The sequence below is a fragment of the Macaca fascicularis genome, chromosome 5, assembly GCF_037993035.2.
Source record: "Macaca fascicularis isolate 582-1 chromosome 5, T2T-MFA8v1.1".
NCBI classification, from domain to species: domain Eukaryota; kingdom Metazoa; phylum Chordata; class Mammalia; order Primates; family Cercopithecidae; genus Macaca; species Macaca fascicularis.
The window spans coordinates 49,081,677-49,106,026 of NC_088379.1; the positions used below are offsets into that span (position 1 = coordinate 49,081,677).

The following is a 24,350-nucleotide window of genomic DNA, read 5'->3' on the forward strand; positions in this document are numbered from 1 at the left end:
ATTAAACAATTTTTATTTTACAAAAACGTGATATATTCCAGCTCATTCTCTGTTTCCTCGATTATGATTGCTTTTCTGGACATTCTCTTTCATTTATTTATCACATATTTAATAAATACCTACTGTGTGCCAGGCACTGTTCCAGGTAATTGGGAGGACATCAATTAATAAAGAGAAAAGCCTTACCTGTGCAGTTTATGTATTTCAGTTGAAGGAGACAGCCAAATATCAAAAATAAGAAAACTGTAAGGTGTTTTAGAATGTGATAAAAGCTATCAGAAAGATATAGGTCCGGAAAGGGGGATGGGAGGTGGAGAGAACAGGAGGTTGGTCAGGGTGGGATGCAGTTTTAAGTAGAGTGATCAGAGTAGGTCTCCTGTGAAAAAAAGTCTAAAGGAGGTAAGGGTGTTGCTTCTGCAGATATCTGGAGATACATGTTCCAGGCAGAGGGAAGAGCTTGTGCAAGGGCTCTAAGGCAGGCTTGTATCTGACATGTTTGAGGAGCAGCCCAGTGGCCAGTGTGTCCAGAATAGAGTAAGTAAGGAGGAAAGTTAGTTGTAAGGGAAGAGGTCAACAAGGAAACAGGGGCTACATTGTATGGCAGGCCTTGGCAGCCATGGCATGGACTTTGGCATTTTCCCACAGTGAGCATCATAAGACAGGTACACCGTGTTCACTTAAAACACAGCAGCATGGGGGGCTTTACTGAAGAAGATGGGTAGTGTACCTGAGGCTGTGTAGTCAAAAATATCCCTTTTCTATTTTAATTTGCTTTATCAGTCTGTAACTGATCACCTTTTCTAATTCTCCATTTAATTCTCATTAGTATGAGAACTTGCATATCATGTTAATTTATGCAAAAAACATTCAAAACGTAATTTGAATGTTTCCAACTGTAGATGATGTACATTAGAATCTTTTCTTGTGATGGCATCATCAAACTATGGAAGAACTCATATTTCTTACAGCCTTGTCCTCTCTTTAAAATCTACTGTTTTTTGGATGACTTTTTAAAATCTTTACATTTGATTTTCAGTTTGATTATAAAACAAATGTGGAGAGAACCCTCTGTAAGGATTACTCCAAAGAGAAATAGATGTTTCATGTTTATTAAAAAATTTTGTGCATTTAATGTAGGATAATGAGAAATTGAAATGTCACCAAATATAGTTGGAGTTTTCAAGCTCTTGAACTTGATAGAAGCTGTCAGGTGGGAATGGTTCTGTAATAGAGAGGTGTCTTCTCATTCTGCCCACAGGGTGGCCACTTTGACCTGGCTGACCGGATGTTTCACAGTGTGCGCGAGGCCTGGTATTCAGCATCAAAGCACAACATGGCAGATGTAAAAGAACTTATTCCAGAGTTCTTTTATTTACCAGAATTCCTATTCAATTCCAACAACTTCGATCTAGGTACGTAGAGCTGTGGCACTGTCTTAGGAATGTCAGCCAGGAAAAGCCCAATAGAAATAAGTCACTTTTCTAAAGATTGTCTGCAGCACACATTAACAAGAAAAAAATTTCGTTATAGTTTCTTGCAGTCATTTGCTATAGTTGGGTGTGGTTACATGTCATTTTTGAGGTTACAAAAATTAGCTGGACGTGGTAGTGGGCACCTGTAATCCCAGCTACTCAGGAGGCTGAGGCAGGAAAATTGCTTGAACCTGGGAGGTGGAGGTTGCAGTGAGCCGAGATCGTGAACTGCACTCCAGCCTGGGCAACAGAGCGAGACTCCGTCTCTAAATAAATAAATATTGAGACAGATTACTTCCAACATTTAGAATTTTATTGTTTTGATGAAAACAAAGGTGAAGTGAAAATTTATTTGAAAAATATTACTATTGAAACCCATTAATAGCTAAGAGTGGTATATCTGAATTTTTCACATATTGTTTTAATCTCGTTTATTGCCTAATATATCCTTGGTTTATATGCTAATGTGTTTTAAAATTAGAACTTCAGAATAACTTTAAGTAAATCCCTTTTCTTTATCCTGTAAGGGCTCTATTTTCTAGAAAAACAGGACCAAATCAGCACTTACAAAAACAAGAAAAACTTCATCAGTGCTGTTTTTATATTATCTGGCTGTTAGAGGAAGTGGATTTGACTTTGGTTACAGTTTATTGGAACACAGTTTGCTGATCTGTGCTTCTGAGTATTTCTTTTAAAGCATATCAGAATTCCATTGTTTTCATGTTAGAGTATTCCTGCCAGATATTTGTTGTTTTATATTTTTTCATTCTTTGTATTTTCTACTGTTTTATAAGAGTTAGCACATAAATTATAACTGTACTACCTCCAGATTTTCATGAACAGAAAATACAGGGAAGTGTTTGTATCCTATACATATGGAAGATATTTCTATTTGAAGTTTGCTAAAGATAATTTTTGTATATTTAATTGTCCATCAGCAACTCTACCTTTGTGAAATGGGATCTAATGGGGAAGATAACAAGGCTCTCTCCAGAGCCCCAGGAAACGTCCTGAAATTGATTTTATTACCTCCAGTTATGCCTAGAGCTTACCCTTGAGCAGCTAAAGACACAACTTTAGGGCTTAGAATTAGAGAAAGTGATGGGTTTTCCCAAAAGAATAGAATAGATAGTCAACAAGGACAATCAACAAATACCTGCTATAGCCTTTGACTATGAATGCACATTAGCATTTTCTTTTTTTGAGACAGAGTCTTGCTCTGTCACCCAAGCTGGAGTGCAGTGGCATAATCTCTGCTCACCGCAGCCTCCACCTTACAGGTCCAAGCAATTCTCGTGCCTCAGCCTCCCAAGTAGCTGGGATTATATGCGCCACCATGCCTGGCTAATTCTTTTTCATATTTTTAGTAGAGACGGGGTTTCCCCATGTTGGCCAGGCTGGTCTTGAACTTCTGACCTCAAGTGGTCCACCCACCTCAGCCTCCCAAAGTGCAAAGGTTACAGGCGTGAGCCACCACGGACAGCCACATTAGTGTTTTCTTATGTTCACTTATAATTCAACTTTGGAGAATATTGCCTTCTTCCCCAGGGATACCACTGTCAAAGAGACAAATATGGAGAGGTGCAGAAAGAAAGAGATAGCTCATAATCTTCCAGAAACGTCTATCAGTTATGATAATCCATGTTGCAAAGGTGTTCCAGACAGACCACTTACAAATCCAACCAACCAATCTACTTTTAAAATAAGTAAATTTAAAAAAGGAGGATGTATCTTTGTTATGTTTACCCTCATAACAAATTATCTTCCCTCCTTGAAATAGCATACTTTAAAAAACAGTGGTTGAGCCGGGCATGGTGGCTCACACCTGAAATCCCAGCACTTTGGGAGGACAAGGCAGGTGAATCACTTGAGCTCAGGAGTGCAAGACCGACCTGGCCAACATGGCAAAACCTCATCTCTACAAAAAATACAAAAATTAGCTGGGCGTGGTGATGTACACCTATAATCCCAGCTACTCAGGAGACTGAGGTGGGAGGATCACTTTACCCCAGGAGGTCGAGGATACAGTGAGCTGTGTTCATGCCACTACACTCCAGCCTGGGTGATAAACTGACACCCTGTCTCAAAAACAAAACACTTCAAAACACTGTATATAAAACCTAAAGTCATACGACTCTTAAAAGAAAACATAGGGGTAAATCTTCATGATCTTGAATTTGGCAATGGATTCTTAAATATGATATGAAAAGTACAAGCAACAACAACAAAAGATAAATTGGACTTAATCAAAATTAGAAATTTCTGCATCTAAGAATGTTATCAAGAAAATGAATAGATGCCTATAGAATGGAAGAAAATATTTGCAAATAATATATCTAATGAGGATCTAGTATCCAGAATATAAACAACCCTTATAACTCAACAACAAAAAGACAAACAACCCAGTTGGAAAATGGGCAAAGGACTTGAATAGACAATTTCCCAAATAAGTTATACAAATGGCTGGTGAACTCATGAAAAGATGCTCAACATCATTAGTCATTAGGGGAATGCAAATGAAAACCACAGTGAGATACCACTTCATATTTACTAGGATGACCATAATGGGGTGGGGGGAACTGAAAAATAACAAGGGCTGGCAAAGGTATAGAAAAATTAGAACCCTCATACGTTGCTGGTGGTTGTATAAAATGGTTTAGCCACTGTGGGAAGTAGTTTGGCAGTTCCTCAAAAAGTTAAACAGAATTTCCATATGACCTAGCAGTTCCACTCCTTGGTATATAGAATTGAAAACGCAACTCAATTAAGTATGTGTATGAACGTGTTCATAGTAGCATTATTCACAATAACCTAACGGCAGAAACAGCTCAAATGTCTATCAAGTGATGAGTGGATAAACCAGTTGTAGCACATACATACAATGAAATATTATTCGTCCATGAGAGTGAATGAGGCACTAATAAATACTGCAATGTGGTTGAACCTCAGAAACATTATACAAAGTGAAAGAAGCCAGGCAAAAACTGTCACATCTTCTACATTTCCATTTATAGGAAATACTCAGAATAGGTAAGTCCACAGAGACAGGACACAGATTGGTGTTCTGGGGCTGGAGTGAAAGTAATACGGGCAGCTACTGATTAACGGGTACAAGATTACTTTTGGGGTGATAAAAATGCTTTGGGACTAGATAGAAATCATGGTTGCATAACATTGTGTCTGAACTAAATGCCACTGAATTGTTCACTTTAAATGGTTGACTTTATGTGAATTTCACCCCAATAGAAAAAAAAAAAAAACAAAACACAGTTTGCCTCTTCACACAGAAAAGATAGTAAATGGTGTAAAAGAAAACACACCTGGGGCCGGTCGCAGTGGCTCACGCCTGTAATCTCAGGACCCTGGGAAACTGAGGTGGGCAGATTGCTTGAGGCCAAGAGTTCGAGACCAGCCTCGCTAACATGGTGAAAACTCATCTCTACTAAAAATACAAAAATTAGCTGGGCATCGTGGTGTGTGCCTGTAATCCCAGCTACTCAGAAGGCTGAGGCACAAGACTCATCCAGGAGGCAGACGTTGCAGTGAGCCAAGAGCACACGACTGCACTCCAGCCCGGGCAACAGAGCAAGATTCTGTGTCAAATGAAAAAAAAGAAAGAAACATAACTTGGATTTTTTTTTCCCCTTGCTATGAGATAAGTAATATTCACCCTGGGGTCTTCTTGTCCATATATCCTTGGATACACATGGAGGAGAGCTTCAGAAGAGCAAAATTAAGGGACAGGCGCTGGCTCTTGCCTATAATTCAAGCACTTTGGGAGGCCAAGGTAGGAGCATCACTTGAAGCCAGGAGTTCAAAATTAGCCTGAGCAACAGAGCAAAACCTCATCCCTTCAAAATAAAATAATTAGCCAGGCATGGTGACATGTGCCTGTACATGGGAGACTGAGGTGGGAGGATCACGTGAGGCCAGGAGCTCAAGGCTGAAGTGAGCCATGATTATACCACTGCAGTCCAGCCTGGGCAGCAGAGCAAGACCCTATCTAAAAAAAAAAAAGTAAAAGAATTAGACAAAGGCTTTCCTACAGACTGTGTTACCTTTATATGTCATTTTAAAATTGCATATAGTGTTCATAAAATAAAATTCTATCAAATAAGTGTTCAAGGATTATAGCAAAATTTTGAAAAGTAATTTCTTTCTCAAGTAGCCTTTTTACCTGTTTATTATTACCAAAAAATTAGGCCTATTGGGCATTTCAGGGGGATTCAGCACAGAGTGTGCAGTGTGTATGGTTGAGGAGGAAGGGTTGTAATAACTTGATTTATCTTTGTCTTAAATCATATGGTAACCTTTCCAACCAAGTCAAGACATTCCTTTAAAGAGTAAACTGATATTTGCACCACTCACTTAATATCACGTTGTCAATAAACCATCAACTAGCAATGCTAAAGGCAAGATTGTATCTAAGGGAAATATTTTATTTGCTTTCACTTGGAATTGGCTTTGTGTTCTAAAATTTGAACAACTGCATTTCTGTATGAAAATTTCCAACACGAGTATTTATCTAACCAACTGCTATTAAACTAGTGAGTCAACATTGTTGTTTGTAAAGTCATTTTTACAAGGATAATCTGATTTGTACCTATAAAAACTCTGTAAGCTAAAGTGACTTTTTTGGTATATTTCAAAAAAAGAAAAACAACCTTTTTGCTTAGATGCAGCCAAATTTAATATATTTTGATGTGGATAGATTTCATAGCGAATGGTTTCTTTTGTATTTTAGAAATTATCTGGCTATCACTTAAAATAAGTTTATATGGAATAAATGTTATTTATGTGCTTTATCACAACATGTTATTTTTTGTTTTTGGTAGCCCTGTAGTTTTTCCAAATATTTTTTCTGTTAAATGATACAATAACAGCAAAAAGTTATGTCATTTCAGATTTCACTTTTTAAATGAGAATGCTTACTGCAAAGTACATGCCAGTTCTACAGAGCTCTTTTGAGAACCTAAGAGTCAGCGATATGATAAACCTCTTGTATTGCAGATATCTCTAGGAGACTGTTTCCAGGAGATTCAAAACAGTAACCCAATGTTTCACTGAAAAGGAGTCCCGTGGTCAATTAAATTTCAGACATTTTGTATTCGATATCCCTCTTAGAGAAGGGCAGTGCAGGGCCGGGCGCGGTGGCTTAAGCCTGTAATCCCAGCACTTTGGGAGGCCGAGGCGGGCGGATCACAAGGTCAGGAGATCGAGACCACAGTGAAACCCCGTCTCTACTAAAAATACAAAAAATTAGCCGGGCGCGGTGGCGGGCGCCTGTAGTCCCAGCTACTCAGGAGGCTGAGGCAGGAGAATGGCGGGAACCTGGGAGGCGGAGCTTGCAGTGAGCCGAGATCGCGCCACTGCACTCCAGCCTGGGCAACAGCGTGAGACTCCGTCTCAAAAAAAAAAAAAAAAAAAAAAAAAAAAAAAGAAGGGCAGTGCATGTTAGCATATGAAACCTCTGAGGAGTCTTGCCCTCAAGACTCTGCAGAAAGAAGCATGTTTCACTTTGTATAACTCAGCATTTCCTGAAGACATTGGCAGTGAGGGCCTCAGTTTTGCTGACTTAGTACCTGTTTCTGCTGGAGTGATCTGAGGAGCAACCTTGAGGGATGCTAGATTGATAATCTCTGAAGTCCTTTCTGGTGTACAATTTCAGTGTTCTGGTAATGAATCTAACCCACCATTTGTCTGTCAGAAGAATATAAAGTTAACCATTTATCCCATTCTTTCTTTTTTTTTTATTTTTTATTTTTTAATGTATATAATTGCATAGGCTGTAAACAAAATGGCACCAAGCTTGGAGATGTTATCCTTCCACCCTGGGCAAAAGGGGACCCACGAGAATTCATCAGAGTCCATCGTGAGGTAATGGAAGGACACTTTGCAATTGAAGTTGGATTTCATTTGGTCATTGAACATAATACAAAGACAGGGCCTCTAGCAGAGTATCACCTGTTTGTTACTAACACAGCCAGGCCCCCTTATCAACAGGGGACACATCCCAAGAACCCCAGTGGATGCCTGAAACCAGGAATAGTACCAAACCCTATGTATATATAAACTATGTATTTTCCTATACATCTGATAAAGGTTAATTTTTGTATTAGGCATAGTAAGAGATTAAGAATAATAACAATAAAATAGAACAATCATAACAGCATACTAAGAGCTATGTGAATGTGATCTCTCTCTCTCACTCTCATAAATATAATAATTTCAAGCCATGGTTTACCGCAGGTAACCGAAATCTCAGAAAGCGAAACCACAAATAAGAGGGAACTACTATGTTGTTTTTATGATTTTTAGTTATTTTTGTTCCTATTAACCACTTACCAAGGTTTTTCTAGTCTCTGAGCAAGTAATAGAAGTCAGCCAGTGACTAAATCTGTGTTTGAAATTATAGGCTTTGGAGTGTGATTATGTGAGTGCCCATCTACATGAGTGGATTGACTTAATCTTCGGGTATAAACAGCAAGGCCCTGCTGCAGTAGAAGCTGTAAATGTCTTCCATCATCTTTTTTATGAGGGTCAAGTGGATATCTACAACATCAATGACCCACTAAAGGAGACAGCCACAATTGGGTTCATTAATAACTTCGGTCAGATCCCTAAACAGGTATGGATGTTCTTTTTTTATGATTGATGTACTCTGTTTCATTTTGTAAATTTTGTAACATTTCTCTAGACTGTGGATGACCACAAAATAATTAAGTTTAGATTAACTTAATAAACAGCCATAAATATCACCTAGTATTTCAATAGATTCCTACATTGTTGCTTTTTTTCTCACTCTCACACTCCAAATAAATAAAAATTTTGTTTAAAGAGAATTATCCCTTACAGACTAATGCAGGGTGTGCTTTCTTAAACCTCCATAAGACATAACAGGAGGGGCCTTATAGGCCACATACACAGAAATGAGGTTTTGTCTGGAGGCCAGTGGGAAACCAGTGCTGATTTTAGGCAGAGAAATGACATGGTCATATTTAAACTTTAGAAGTTCATTCTGGTCTCAGTCAGAATAAACTACTCTATGCACACCTCTCTCTCTCTCTCTCTCTCTCACACACTCTCTCACTCTCTCTCTCTCTGTCTCTCTCTCTTTTTCTGTGTGTCTGACACACACACACACACACACACACACACACACACTCTCTCTCTCTCTCTCTCTCTCTCTCTCTCTCTCTCTCTCTGCTGGGGACCCAAATGGGGAGCAGAAGACCATTAAGAAACAGAAGACCATTAAGAAAGCTATTGTAGTAGTTCAGGGAACAGATGATGTTGGATTGGGTTAGATTGTTGACATAGGCATAAGTGCTGTGCTGTGAGAGCACGTGCCACAGGAATGCCTAGGACATGCAATAGCTGCCCTCACCACCTTCTGAAACTTGGAGAGGAAGACCAAGATCTAAGCCTTTCAGCACCCAGATACTGTAGGCCTATTTCCTGTTCAGCGATGAGCAGACTTCCCTGAAGAGACCTTATCCCTTCTCTCATCGCCATTGTCCGAGGTATGGCAGGAGGGCTGGGTGCACCAGTAGTAACTGCAGCACTTCCCCACAGTGTGAAGGCACACTTTGACGAGCTGGTCAGACCACCCACCTTTACTAAGTACCGGTGGCTCCTACTTTGATCCTGGCTGCCTTCTCTGTTCCTGCTTTAGACGTCTCTGTGGACTCCCTCTTTGTAGGTTAACTGACCTTGAGGTTTCCAGGGTTGACACTTGAGAACACACAAAACAATGACACATCTCTTTATATAGAAAAGTCATAATAGATAGCAGGACATGCTATAACTGTACCATTCACAATGCAGTCTGATCACCTAGCAATCTGATCCCCTCATAAAAGAAACATGTTTACTTTTGTTTTTATTTATTTTTATTTTATAGAGATAGAGTCTCACTGTGTTGCCCAGGCTGGCCTCGAACTCCTAGACTCAAGCAGTCCTCACACCTCAGCTACCAAAGTGCTGGGATTACAGGCATAAGCTATGGCACCTGGCCGTGTTTTTTAAAGCAAAATACTTGCTGATAAACTATTCACAGTTGACGAATATTAGCTATACCTTTATTTAGTTAACTTTGTTCTTTTTCCTGAGAGTTACAAGGGCTGGAGCCATTTTTCATACCCTAGGGGAAATACATATTCTGAACGTAAAAATCAAGACACTTGCACTGTTGCAGGATTTTTGTGCTACTTTGAAGTAGAAGAGGCCAGAAGTCTGGGAAGTATCGTTTGGATGCCAGCATATTTCTGGGACATACATTGAGTAATAGAGGGTACTTTCAAGTAAGGCCATCCTCAGGAATGTAGGTTTTATGGTCATCATCTCCATACATCATTATATACCCGCAGCCTGGCGCAGTGCTCTGTCCTTAGGTCCTCACATAAAAGTGCTTCAGTAAATGCACATTCATGAATGTGCTTTAAAACTATGTATCTTTATAGAAGCCTGATCTTTTGGTCCATTATGTAGATAAAGTAGGAACAAAACATTTAAAGGTTTGAGAGCCTGGAATGTGTATCTTCCTCTGCACAAAGAATTTTTTCTGTTTTTTTTCTCTTGGAAACCCCAAATATCTAATTTATAAAGTGTGATGGTGTTGTATTCATCTTAAATCTCATTTCCTTTAAAGTTTTTCAGATCTCCTCCTCAAATACTAGTTTTCCAACAGAAACTATGCCTGTCTCAAAGATTTACAATAATTGAAAAATAGTCATCTTAAATGTACTTTTTTTTTTTTTTTTTTGAGATGGAGTCTCGCTTTGTTGCCCACGCTGGAATGCAGTGGCGCAATCTTTGCTCACTGCAACCTCTGCCTCCTGCGTTCAAGCAGTTCTCCTGCCTCAGCATCCCAAGTAGCTGGAACTACAGGCATGTGCCACCACACCCAGCTAATTTTTGTATTTTTAGTAGAGACGGGTTTCGCCATATTGGCCAGGCTGGTCTCGAACTCCTGACCTCATGATCTGCCCACCTCGGTCTCCCAAAGTGCTGGGATTACAGGCATGAGCCACCTCACCCAGCCATTAATATTTTTAATCCTATAGAAATACTGAATGATGATGTAGCACATTTTTATTTTCTTTTTTCCCTTTACAGCATAGCAGAGTACAAAGATGATGATAATGTTCACACTTTCAGCAAATCAGTAACACCTTTTTAGGACACCAAAATGATGTTTCTAAATCACATAAAGGCCACGTTGAAACCAGAAATAATCCAGTTAGATAGAATGTCTGCCTGCCTTCAGTGGCACAGAATGGTATTAGGCTACTAAGAGTTAAATTTCGAATATCATTGGAAAATAATTGTCAATCAACTGTAGGTTAACTTTCTTTTAGAAAGTTATTGTGAATTCAGCTTAGCGTAGAACAAGACAATAGCCGATGCTTTAGTATCATAGTCCTGCCCCTGCTTATTCAGGTGTGAGTTCTCTGGCCACCTTCGTAGCCTCTTTGAATCTTTTTCTCAGGTGTGAAATGAGGATAATATAGTACCTACTGGTTCTTGTGAACCTTAATTGAAATAAGAACACAATGCTTGGCATATAAAAGGGCTTATAAGTGTGATCTTTCATTATAAAGTGTGTCATCTTCTTTCATACCAGTTATTTAAAAAACCTCATCCACCAAAGCGAGTGAGAAGTCGACTCAATGGAGACAATGCAGGAATCTCTGTCCTACCAGGATCTACAAGTGACAAGATCTTTTTTCATCATCTAGACAACTTGAGGCCTTCTCTAACACCTGTAAAAGGTAAAATAATGAGAAATAAACGTTTGATTTGTGATTTAATGGGATTATTTAATAATCCCAGTTTAACAATAACAAATTTGCTTTTTGACAATAGCATAATTTGTTTAATAAGTGCCATAGATTTTGTGTTAAATTACTAAGTACCTACTAGTATTTATATTTTCTCTGTTTTCTTTTTTTGGCTTGTTGGACTTCATATCGGAACCAAACAGTCTTCTCTCTCCTCTTTAAGATAATCAGAGCTCTAAAATACCAAAATCTTGTAACTTCAACTTTATAGGTAAAAAAAAAAAAAAAAAAAAAATTGGCTTCATAATTTCATTCTCATTTAAATATGTTCTGCCTATCTGATATATTAGTAAAAGAACGTATTTTTAGTATGCCAGTGAAAAGACATCTGTCTTTTATCTAATGGTATAATGGGATATGTAAAAATATTTTTTCAAGTAAGTTTTTTTCCCTTAGAATGAAAAAAAAAAAGTTCTGCAAAATCTTTAAGTTGTCGCTTAAAAATATCCAAGAATTGGAACAAAGTCTGGTTAACTTGTGTGCCATTCTATGCCATTTGGCCTCATTACACAGACTCTGCTCTGTGCCAGCGTCAATCACTCCTGGCGATTTTTCTGGAGTAGTAATGTGGTCATCAGAGTGCTGGTGTGGAGCAAGGAGTGCATGCCTCTAGGGAATGACATGACCTTCCTTGAGGAAGTCTAAGGGCTGGCTATGACTTGGGAAGTACTAAGGACATAGATTTGTTGATCATCTGTGCCCCTATGACATTCTGGGGAGCATCCCAGATTACTCTGTACAACCCTAGAGAGGCAGACCTGAACAGTAAGTAACCTAACCAGAGAGTGCCCAGAAATAGGAAAACTGGAGGGAAGTCCTGCAGAGGACCTGTTAGGTTCAACATTCCACCCAGCAGGTCTTGTGGGAGATTCAAAAGCCCAGCTCTATTTCTGAGATTATTTTGTCTCAATGTAGGTGTCAGGATGCTTGATTTATATGAATATTTGAAATTATCGTCCTCTATGAGATGATGACGTTAGTTTTTCCTGTTCCTGTCCTAATACCATGATTTCTATTTTATAGAACTCAAAGAACCTGTGGGACAAATCGTATGTACAGATAAAGGTATTCTTGCCGTGGAACAGAATAAGGTTCTTATCCCACCAACCTGGAATAAAAGTTTTGCTTGGGGATATGCAGACCTCAGTTGCAGACTGGGAACCTATGAGTCAGACAAGGTTTGCATTATTTCCTGCCTACTCATTTAATATTGCTCTTTTGTCGTCTGGCTATCCTATATGAGTAATAGCGTTGGGGAGTACCCAGTCCAAGGACTTGTCAGCTGTTCCTCCAAACCCCAAAGGAAAAGTGAGCTTTCCTATTTGGGGAAAGGAGTGCTTCACTGAATGAGAGCAGGATAAAGGAGTTCATAGAGACGTCATGTTCCCTGCAGAACAAGCCTCTTTTGCAAAGTTGTGTAATAGGGGCTAGCAGTTTTCTTCTCACTCAAAGAATTCCTCCGAGAGATCCCAGCCAGCAAGGTGCTCAGCATTTCTGTCAACCAGAATAGCCTCCTTTTGATGAGTCACCATCTGGCCCACTTTTCATTTTAGTGCTCCAAACAAGCTGGCAGAAAACCTGTTGCTCTATCCCACAAGAAGCAACAGCAACTGTTTTGGGTCCCGTAAGTACCTCTTGGAGAGACAATCTGTAGTGATCCTTTAGTGCCCTGTGTTTGCCCTCCAACAGTCCCCTCCCAAATGCAAGACAAAAACAATCTGCACAGTCTGTTATGTTGTTTTGTAACACGATTCCATTTTGTTGTTCTCCTTAAACAGCAGCAGTCACGCTCTCTTTTCACATTCTATCTACAGCAAATGCAGCCTTTTGCCACATTGTCCCCTGCACCTTCCATAGGTCACACAATTTCAGCATCATTTTCCCAGTCTGGAGAAACCAGAGACCCCCATTATGAACAAAGTCCTTTTTGGTTATGGCTTTCAGCAGCAGCAATAGTTGGAGGTGGTAGGAGTAGTTCAGGGTAGAGATTCAGTGGATATGCTTCTGAACTAAAGCTAGCTCAGAACATGAGCTGCTATTTGCCAGTAAGGTGCCTGCACCTCCACTCAGCTCTGCTCCTTGAGTTTCAGAAGTTTGTAGTACTTAACCGCATGTGTGTCTCACATCCATTTTACTTTACAGGCTGTGACTGTTTATGAATGTTTGTCTGAGTGGGGCCAGATTCTCTGTGCAATCTGCCCCAACCCCAAGCTGGTCATCACGGGTGGAACAAGCACAGTTGTGTGTGTGTGGGAGATGGGCACCTCCAAAGAAAAGGCCAAGACCCTCACCCTCAAACAGGTAAGAGAGAACATAGAAAATGCCAAGAGGGACATAGTCCATCTCCTGTGCCTACACCCTTTAGAAAGTAAAAAGCTTCCATAATTCTGAGGTACTTCAGATATAATGGACAAAACCAAAGTTACGTTCTGTTGCTAGAAATACTTTTTCAAAAAATAAAGGAAATCAGAATAAGCTGTTTCTAACAATGATCTAAGCCGGTCCCTTTGTTAAAATCTGAAGATAGTTGTCTTTAGGTAACATATATTTCAGTGTATTTAAGTAATATAAATGCAAAAGTCCAAATTGAATTTTTGCAAACTGAATTATGTTTGCTATTGACTCATTAATTTCCTTCCAGGGTGATTTCCATTTATCTGCCACTAAATTCTTTATTCTTTGTTTTTCTCTTTTCTCATTTGTCATATACTTAAGGATATGCCAAACTCATGAATATATTCAATAGAGCCCTTGATGATTTAATTAACAAGTATTTCTGATTGCCTGTTACATACATGATTCTATTATTAATTTTTACTTAAAGCAAGAGTCCTTTTATAATTAAGCCATTTCGTAATATTTTATTTGGGAGAGAACTTTTTTTAAATAAGGAGCATATATCTAAGTATTTTTAATGATACAAATTTGAAAAATAATGTAACAATACCACTTGTCATTTCTTGAGCACCTCTATTTCAGGGGACTGTGTTGAGTATTCTACAAATACAAAACTCTAGCCCACACAATTCTACAAGGTAGTTATTAGCCCCATCTTACCCCTGAAAAAGACACAGGTTAGAGTGGTCAAGACACAAGTCTAAAGTCACATGTAGCAGTAAAGCTATAATTTAAGTTCTGTCTGACTTCAAAGCTATTTTAAAAGCCAAACTCAAACAGTTGTGTCAAAAATACCTATAGAAAAAAATTGAACCCCTGTTCAGTATAAAACTGAATCATCTGTATAGGCCAGAAACTTCACAAAGTTGCTGGGTCCTGAGGCAAGCCATATAAAGAGGGAGAAAGTCTTGAAATGAACAGATTACAAGGTTAATAGTACATTTTGCTGATCCAAATTATATTGCTTAAAAATATTTTCCATTTAGAAAATGCACTTTGAAAGTAATGTGCCAGTAAAAAGGACTTCCTACTTAAAATGGTTTCCTGGAGTTTGCTAAGCATGCAATAAAGATGTCTATATGACCAAAATTTTAAGCCACCTCATTTTTTTATATTATGCACACACACACACACACACACACACACATATATTTCATGTGTATACACAGATAGTTTTCTCTCTCGAAAGTATTAAAAAATTGATCAACCTTCAATCTCTAAAAATACCTACTATACATGATAGAAAAATCTCTCCTCCAAGTTTGCACTGATTTACACCCAAGGCTCTCCCCAAATGTACAATAGAAGGCGACTTCTTACATCCTAGTGTGGAAGGCAACAGATGAAGCCAACTCATTATTAAGTGGATATATTTTTCTGCCGGGACAGATGGCCCATTCTAAGTACTTAGGAACTACTAACAGTAATCTAAATCTTTTTCTTCAGAATATTTACTTATTTTCACACATTGCCATTTCCCTGGGTCCTGTTTCTCTTCATATTCCAGCAAAAGAGGGAAGTTTAAAGAAAGAATTCCTCTCAGGCACAGATATTCAGATATCTCCCATTGGCAGCAGGACTTCGGCATGTTGATGCCGCAGGACTACATTCTCCCTTTGTCCGTTGTAGACCACATGCTATAACCATGTGGTTCTCACAGTTTATGCATTTTTTTAAAAAATTCATTCAATTGTAATTCCTTAGAATGATCTGAACAGGAGTTTGTGGCATAAAAGAATAGATACAGAGTTGAAATTCTGTATTTTTGGTGCCCATAATCAATACATCTCTACATAAAAATAGTATAAAGAAACCCAAGCTGGGTTGTGGTTGTCATTCCCTCTTCCTTCTAAGATCCTGGCCCACCTCCACGAAAGAAGTAATGCGAAAACAGAGAGAAGAGCCTCCAGAATGCTCCAGACTTCTCTCTACCCCCATGGACTGAGGCAAGGGCAGTCAGCAGGAGGAGAAAGGAGGTCTGCCTTCCAGACTCTCCAGACACCACTGCTCGAGTCACCTGCTACCCAGCATGCATGCCACTGCTTCCTGATGCATCCAGGAGCTTCTGGAGTCGCCGTGGAACCCTGTCACTGAGATCAACCTGATTTTGTTTGTTTGTTCTCATTTGTAGGCCTTACTGGGCCACACTGATACCGTCACCTGCGCCACAGCATCATTAGCCTATCACATAATTGTCAGTGGGTCCCGGGATCGAACCTGTATCATTTGGGATTTGAACAAACTGTCATTTCTAACCCAGCTTCGCGGGCATCGAGCTCCAGTTTCTGCTCTTTGTATCAATGAATTAACAGTAAGTAGTAAATTGCCGACTTCACTTACGTTTAGGTAAACAAGTAGTCTTGGCCAAAATACATTAACAATGATGGGGCTCGGGGGAACGTGTCTGTAGTTGCAGCTACTCAGGAGGCTAAGGTGGGAGGATGACTTGAGCCCAGGACTTCTGGGCTGTAGGCACTATAGCCATCAGATGTCTGCACTAAGGTCAGCATTGATATGACGACCTCCTGAAAGCCAGACACCAGCAGGTTGCCTAAGGAGGGGTGAACCAGCCCAGGTTGGAGATGGAGCAGATCAGAATTCCCATGCTGATCAGTAGTGGGCTGTGCCTGTGATAGCCGTTGTACTCCGGCCTGGGAAACACAACAAAACACTGTCTCTTAAAAAAATAATAAATTTTTCTTCTAAAAAATGACTCGTCGTTTTTGAAGTTATAGGCACTCATTTTATAAAAGTTACTACATTTTCTTTGACTTAGTGTTGTTTGAAAAGCAAGTAGATGTTAAAGTTTGTAATCCAGAGAGCAGTTTTGTCTTAAAATCCATTCACTGCTGCATACATTAGAGAGAACAAGATTCGATTAAAATAAAACAAAGCTTTCTAGAATTTTTTTCTTAAAACAAGAAATTTGTAGGATTTGTTAAGAATGTTAGAAATTGGCCGGGCTTGGTGGCTCATGCCTATAATCCCAGCACTTTGGGAGGCCACTGCAGGTGGATCATTTGAGGTCAGGAGTTCCAGACCAGCCTAGCCACATAGTGAAACTCTGTCTCTACTAAAAATACAAAAATTAGCCGGGCCAGTGGTGGGTGCCTTTAATCCTAGCTATTTGGGAGGATGAGGCAGGAGAATCACTTGAACCTGGGATGTGGAGATGGCAGTGAGCCGAGATTGCTCCACTGCACTCCAGCCTGGACAATAGAAAAAGAAGAACATTAGAAATGTGTTGAAATTTTTAATAAAATATAGTCAGAGTATGGAAAGTAAAAAGGATGACATTTGGGTACCCAAACAAGAGAAAAATTCTTATATAGCTATTTTCAAAACAGATCCAAAAGTTATCAAAAGATGCTATCTCTTTTCAGAAATAAATAGTTCATATACAAATAAATGAAAGAAGTCAAATAAAATAAATGCCCTTGTCTAGGAGCACTGTACACAAACCAAGCCCACCTGAAGCAGACAAGAGGAGATTCATTGCTAAGATGGTCTTGAAGCAGGGGAAGCTTAAGGGCAGGTTTACAGAGACTGAGGCCCCACAAGCTTATCGCATTAGTAAGTAGATGATGTATGTCAGCATGTAGGTGATGCCCCATATACAAAGCAGTCTTGGGAGTCGGCAGGAATCCACCCAAGCCTCCTCGCTTCTTAGCTGTACATATCCATTGCCATCTTACCTTCACCCCTACCGCAGGGCCATCCTTCATGCACATGTCATTGAGTGACGTTCACACTGTCACCTACACAGACAGCTTTCCTCATCAAGGATGCTGCATCTTTGATTTCTACCAGAAGTTACTCAGTGTTAACACTTTTAGTCAACTATCTTGTAGTCATCTTATTTAAAAAGGAAAAAGAAAGAAATTCATTTATAGTTGTCAGTCATTTAGAGTGTCTGATTAATAATGGCAGGTGTACTCAGGTTGAGAATGAGTAGGGGACATGCAAGGGTAGAAGAGCCAAATTTGTTTGTGTCTGAAAGCTTTAAGAGGTTTTCAGAACAACACCTTGGGTTGGTCCTGCAAACATTTGAACCTAAAGAGCTTTACAAAAATGTGGGTGCTGTAGAACCACTCTGATGCAGCAGTGTTGAATCAGATGCTTAATCCATTATTTGGAGCACTTTGTTTTGGGGTTGTTCTTAACCTAAATACTGATAATTTTATTATAGCCAGTTGTTTGAGCCAGTGTACACTACTGGATTGCAATATTTGCTGCAAATACTACAAAAGCAGTCTTTTCTTTTTAAGATGCTCTTGTAATATCTTAATAACTCATGAAAAGATTTCTATTTCTGTTGTGTTTCTCCAACCAATATCAAGTCTGCTTTATTTCAGTTTACATTTTAGGCCAACGCCTCTTTGCCTTTAATTCTTCTTATGTCTCTGCCTTCATAACAACAGGATTTACTCTAATAAACTCTAATTAAGTCCCCAGAGTAACTGAAGAAGGTCTTGCCCAGTGCAGAATGGAGCAATTGTCTCTTGCAGAGACTGAAGCCACTAATTAAAACTCAACTGCTGACACTCATAGTCAGAGATGGTTCAGTAACTGAAATAGAAGCAGACACAACAATGCTTTGCTAAGTATTGTTTCAGTTTGGGTTTTGGTTTATTTCTTGCCATTTTGGTAGAAGAAGAGCTGGGGGATGGGAGGAATAAGGAGGAGCAGTAGCAAGACCAGCACAGACGGTGCAGCACAGACTGGATGGAACAGGCCTAGTCCTCCTCCTCACCCTACCCCAGCCTCCTCCACCTTACCTTCTTATGTGTTGATGCTGCTTTGCAGCTTCTAGTTCTCCTCTGTTTTTGCTGACCATCTTCAGACTTATGTAGGTTCTTATGTATCTCCTGAGGGTACTGAACTTTACCAGGTCTTTTCTAAAGCTAATACCTAGCATCGTGATATCCAGACTATCTTAGGAATGAGAGAGGCAGCACGGTACGGTATGTAAGTTTTGGGGCTATAGAAAGCTGGCTTCAAATCTCTGATGATAAATAAGTTACTTAAGTTCTTTGCCCCTCACTTTCATCCTTTAAAGCAAGGCTAATGATAGTCTCACAAGGTTTCTGTGTTAACCAGAACATCTGAAGTCTCCACCCCAGTGACTGGCATACAGGAGATGCTTCAGAAAGCATCCTCCTTTCTTTAACTATAGTGGGTTGTGTTCTCACCAGGTTAGGTAGAGCCCAGCCTGGTAGAATTTGAGAAAATAGGTTGTTCTTTTCTATCTTTGGAACTCATGAAAACATAAGTTATCAGCTCAGGGATCTTGGTTTTTACTAAGTTTGCCAAGAAGTGACCCATGTACCACTCCTTTTCTCCCCCCACATTCCCCCACCCCTATTTTGAATACAGATTTTAAAATAGGATATTACAGCATTACCAACATTGTGCCTTTTGATTTATTGAAGAAACACAACTATATCTGAACTGAAATATGCCTCTTCTACCCTGTGGTTTTAGTGGTTGGATTCATTTTGTAAAAGTGGAGGTGGATTCCTGCCTCTAGATGAAAGGCGTAATAGATTTTGTTAACAATGGGAGGAAGAAGAGTAGTTCATCATCTCCTCAGATGACAGGGAGCTTTCTTGTGTCGCCAGACCTTGCTCAGCAGTGTGCCAGGGACGTGAACCTACCCTTTGTCTCCATCTGTGGTCCCTTTGGCCACTGCATCCACTCAACTGTGAATTCTTAAGCCTTTGTTCAGGGTATTTTTTATAAGTCAGCAAGCACTGAATTTCAGATTACCTAAGAAATTAGCCGCTAGTCTTGGGACTGAAAAGCTTTCTGAGAACTAGGCCAGGGATTCAGTTTGCTTCAGAAACCAGAAGGTAATTGGAAGGGAGCAAAGAGAATGACATTTTTCTCTCTCTTCTCAGGGGGACATTGTGTCCTGCGCTGGCACATACATCCATGTGTGGAGCATCAATGGGAACCCTATCGTGAGTGTCAACACATTCACAGGTAGGAGCCAGCAGATCATCTGCTGCTGCGTGTCAGAGATGAACGAATGGGACACACAGAACGTCATAGTGACAGGACACTCAGATGGAGTGGTTCGGGTAAGTGAGCTGAGAGAAAAACTCATTAGGATATTTGTCGTCCCAGTTTACCTGAAACTTGTAGCTAACTACAGGTTAAGAACACCTGAACAGGTTGTAATGTTTAGTGAACTCTTGCTCCAGTTCAGACAAGCCTTGGCCTCTGCATTATCAGACATGAGGAACACCAGTGTCTTGGCCTCTTTTCTTCGTATTAAGTAGATCTGGTAGTGCCACTGGCCATTTGACAGCTTGACACAATTAGGTCACTTAAACGTGATTCCCATGTCACACTGGGATTGCTCAAAATGCAAACTGCAGAGGTACTGGGTTTTCAGCCTGTCAAATGGCTTCGTAGAGAAAACATAGTGAGCAGGGATAAGTCTCTTCCCTACAAAGAATCACAGTACTGGAAAATACTTCCAGCGTCCCCAGCTACGATCCCAGATGACTGCACCTGAAGCCTAGATGTACTTTATCCTTTTCTCAGGTTGCTATGTGCTTGGCCTCTACAGAAAATAGAGGCAATGGAGTATTCACTTTTGTAGTCTGTTGCAGTATTTGAGTGTTTCTGTGTCAGGAGATGTTTCTTTGTGCTTGTTTTTCTTTAATTGTGCTCTTTGTAAAAGCAGAGAGCAGCTGATTACCACCCTCTTTAGTCAGAGTCACATGTGGAGAGACAGTGAGGCCATCAGGCCACTCCACTACCATACCCTGTACCTCACACAATACACATCTACACACACACAAAAACTCACATACACACACACCCTGGAGTCCACTTCCTCGACGGTGGTGTTTCACATGCTCAATCTGTGAAGCAGCATAAAATAGCTCCCTAGCTGGGCACCTGGGGATTCTGTTGACTGTGTGCCTTCTTGGGGATCTATAATGTATATTAGCATATGCAAGACTCTGAGAGGTTTTTGTAGGAAACAAAAAAGTTTACTTAGTTGAACTATGTTTTTGTTTTGTTTTTGAGACAGAGTGAGTTGCTCTGTCGCCCAGGCTGGAGTGTAGTACAGTCTCAGCTTACTGAAACCTCTGCCTCCGGGGTTCAAGCAATTCTCCTGCCTCAGCCTCCCAAGTAGCTGGAATTGCAATCATGGACTGCTATGCCCGGCTAATTTTTGTACTTCTAGTAGAGACAGGGTTTCACCATGCTGACCTGGCTGGTCTCAAATGCCTGACCTCAAATCATCCGCCCACCTTGGCTTCCCACAATGCTGGGATTATAGGCACGAGACCCTGTGCCTGGCCTGAACCATGTTTTTAAACTGATATGACTATAATCTTTTCCCTCTACTTTGAAACAGCCATTGTGTGTAGGCAGTCCCCTGCCACATCTTCCAAGATACGGGAAATCTAACTGTATAACATGATGGAAATTAAGCTATCTGTTAACCCTGAGAGTCTATCTTCACTGAGTAATGTAAATTGGTTCCTTAATCTGTTTTGTAACGTTTTAACTTTTGTACTTATTTAAATTTAGTTTTGGAGGATGGAATTTTTGCAAGTTCCTGAAACACCAGCTCCTGAGCCTGCTGAACACCTAGAAATGCAGGAAGACTGTCCAGAAGCACAAATAGGTATTTAATACTTTCTAAAAATGACTCAGTCGTTTTCACATTTCTTTTCTGTCACTGTGGATAAACTTATACCAAACAACATAAAGAGGAGCCCAAGGTTGGGCACTGCTTGGAGAAGCGTGGTTGCTGCCTGTTGTGTGATTCCTTTGAGCAGACATGCCAGGTTTTCTCTACTTCACTGGGCAACATTCGGTGTGGTGGTGTCTTGCGGTTAACTTCCACATTCCATACTAAATATAGCACTTAATTCCTGGAGTACCGAAGGCTTGGGCTTTCACTTCTGAAAACACAACAGACCTAGAGGGCATGCTGTTGTATAAGTCAGACAAGCTCTGCTGCACCCCAGCCCCACATTTGTTCTGCCCACCATGGGGCTGGCTCAGTGTGCATCACAGATACAATCGTGTTTGTAAACAATTAACAGAGGCAGACCAGAGTCCACCATCAGACTTGCTTACATTAGGGCATTAATTCACACTGAAGCCTGGTTACTTGTAGTACATTATTTGTAAAGCAATTTACAATTTTCCAGTGAAATATAGAGATAATTGATTTCTACCCAGAATAACTGAAAGCAATGCCATAATGCCAGGGTGAGATCTGCTTTGCATTGCAGTCTCCGAAGAAGCCACCCCCTTTGATGTAGAACAGTGGGTACAAGGAACTTCCTGGAAAGGAACAAGGTTTTAAGTTTGACCTTCAGATTGTTTCTTCATGATTGGCTTTTGTACACTGAGAATTCATTGTGACTTTGATGATGTCAGAGAGTTAATAAAGGAAACTTAGCTGAAGGACACAAGTCACTTCTCTATATAAGCTGAAAGTAGCTTTTACTTTCCATGCCAGAGAAGAAAAAAGATACCTTGGGCAGGACATTTTAATGCTGGTGTTATATTAGTACATGTAAATTTCTAATTACAGCCCCACCGAAAAGGTCATTTGGGTGTTTAGAGACATAAGAATTCAGTTTAATTCAGTAAGTGTTTGGGGGTTACCTGTTATATGTCAGATAGTGAATTAAGGGAACGAGTGAGAAGTGGGTCATTTTCCTTTCCCTTAAAAAGCTTTTAAGTAAATAACAGTGGAAGATGATATGCATGAGTGAGATAGAAGGGGTCAAATTCAGGGTGGTAAGATATTTGTATGTCTTTATTGTGGGCAGTCTGGCAGAAGTGGCAGAGAGGGAGAGCAGCCCACAGAAGAACTGGACAATGTGGAAGTGGTGAGATTTGTGGGCACTTGCTGGGGCGAAATGTAAACAAGCTAGAGGTTCACTGGAAATTAAAGCCGCTTCCAAAGCTGCTTGTTTGCGGACCTCAGAGCTCATGATCATAAGCCGTTGGGGTGAAAACTTCATTCACATTAGTCCAGTAGACCCCTACTGAGTAGGAAGCAGACAAAGTATTTGTCTTGCTAAGAAAATAACTGTGGTGGGCCCAGTATCCTCAGGAGTTGGTTCTAAGACCTCCTTTGGATACCAAAATCTGAGAATGCTCAAGTCCCTGATATAAAACGGTGTAAGTAGTATTTGTATAAAACCTACTAACACCCTCCTGAATACCTTAAATCATCTCCAGATTACTTGCAATACAATGTAAATGCTGTGTAAATAGTTGTGATATTGTATTGTTTAGGGACTAATGACAAGGAAAAAAAAATTCTGCACATGTTCAGTAACAGACACAGTTTATTTTCCCCAGTACTTTCCATCTGAGGTTAATTGAATCCATGGATGTAGAACCCACAGAAATGGAGGGCCAGGTGTACTTGTTTCTTATATATTTTCCCTCCAGTAGACTTTATTGCAACAGAGTAGAGAGTTGATGTGAAGAAATGCGCAAAATAACAGTGAAAAGAGGAAGAAGAACTAAATTCCAAAGTAAGGCTTTCATCAATAATTCACTAATCTTTAGCCAAGTGTTGTGGCATGCACCTGTGGTCCCAGCTACTCAGAAGGCTGAGGCGGGCAGATTCCCTGGGCTCAGGAGGTTGAGGCTACAGTGAGCTATGATTGGTCCACTGCACTCCAGCTTGGGTGACAGAGCAAGATACATGTCTGTAAAAATAAGTACATAAATAAAAATTAAAAATAAGATAATTCACTAACCTTTCAGCCATTAACCACTGTCTGCAATGGTCCTTCTCTCTACCATCTTGTAGAAAGAATATCCAAAAGTAGCCGGGCGCGGTGGCTCACACCTGTAATCCCAGCACTTTCGGAGGCCGGGGCGGGTGGATCATGAGGTCAGGAGTTCAAGACCAGCCTGGCCAACATAGTGAAACCCTGTCTCTACTAAAAATACAAAAATTAGCCAGGTGTGGTGGCGGGTACCTGTAGTCCCAGTTACTTGTGAGGCTGAGGCAGGAGAATTGCTTGAACCCAGGAGGCAGAGGTTGCAGTGAGCCGAGATCATGCCACTGCACTCCAGCCTGGGCAACACAGCAAGATTCTTTCTCGAAAAATAAATAAATATATATATATAGAGAGAGAGAGAGAGAGAATATCCAAAAGTAATCTTTTAGAATGACAATTTCAAGAACTTGGGAGGCACAGAACTGTTAAAGGAGTCCAGAAAAGGGGGAGAATACTTTGAGCTGAAGGAATTAGGTGATTTAGAGACAGGAATGTTTAAGCTGTGCCTTGAAAGCTAGGTGACGTCGGAACACACAGATTGGGAAGCTGGGTCTAGGTGGCACCAGCAGCATGTGAGGAAGCTCACCCTTGGAGGAGGAGCAGGTCTGCAGGGAGAGAGCTGGAGTGACACCGTCTAGCTGCAGCATGGCAGGGAGTGTGCGGCAAAGGCAGGTTCTGGCCAGATTGTGGGAGACTGAATTCCAAGTTAAGGATTTTGGCCAAAGTTTTTAATAAACTCTTTCAGAAATCCTGCTTTTTTATTTCTTTGCTCTGTACTCTAGCCAAAAATCGTGGCACTTACTTTCTTTTTTGTTACACTTAGCTTAAAATATTATGTCTATAAAGGCTTATAA

General features: G+C 40.2%; 1 protein-coding gene across 13 annotated transcripts in view; it reads left to right on the forward strand.

Annotated features, from left to right (window-relative positions):
* The window catches only part of WDFY3 (WD repeat and FYVE domain containing 3), a 309,189-nt gene that overhangs the window by 275,103 nt on the left and 9,736 nt on the right, over window positions 1-24,350 (forward strand). For all 13 annotated transcript variants that reach the window (XM_045392358.3, XM_045392361.3, XM_074039773.1 and 10 more), the window contains 9 exons: window positions 1,259-1,412; window positions 7,258-7,349; window positions 7,888-8,100; window positions 11,098-11,245; window positions 12,338-12,492; window positions 13,457-13,615; window positions 15,843-16,022; window positions 19,612-19,794; window positions 21,266-21,362. In XM_045392358.3, coding sequence (XP_045248293.2) covers window positions 1,259-1,412; window positions 7,258-7,349; window positions 7,888-8,100; window positions 11,098-11,245; window positions 12,338-12,492; window positions 13,457-13,615; window positions 15,843-16,022; window positions 19,612-19,794; window positions 21,266-21,362 — 1,381 coding nt within the window. The remainder of the gene's footprint in view (window positions 1-1,258; window positions 1,413-7,257; window positions 7,350-7,887; window positions 8,101-11,097; window positions 11,246-12,337; window positions 12,493-13,456; window positions 13,616-15,842; window positions 16,023-19,611; window positions 19,795-21,265; window positions 21,363-24,350) is intronic.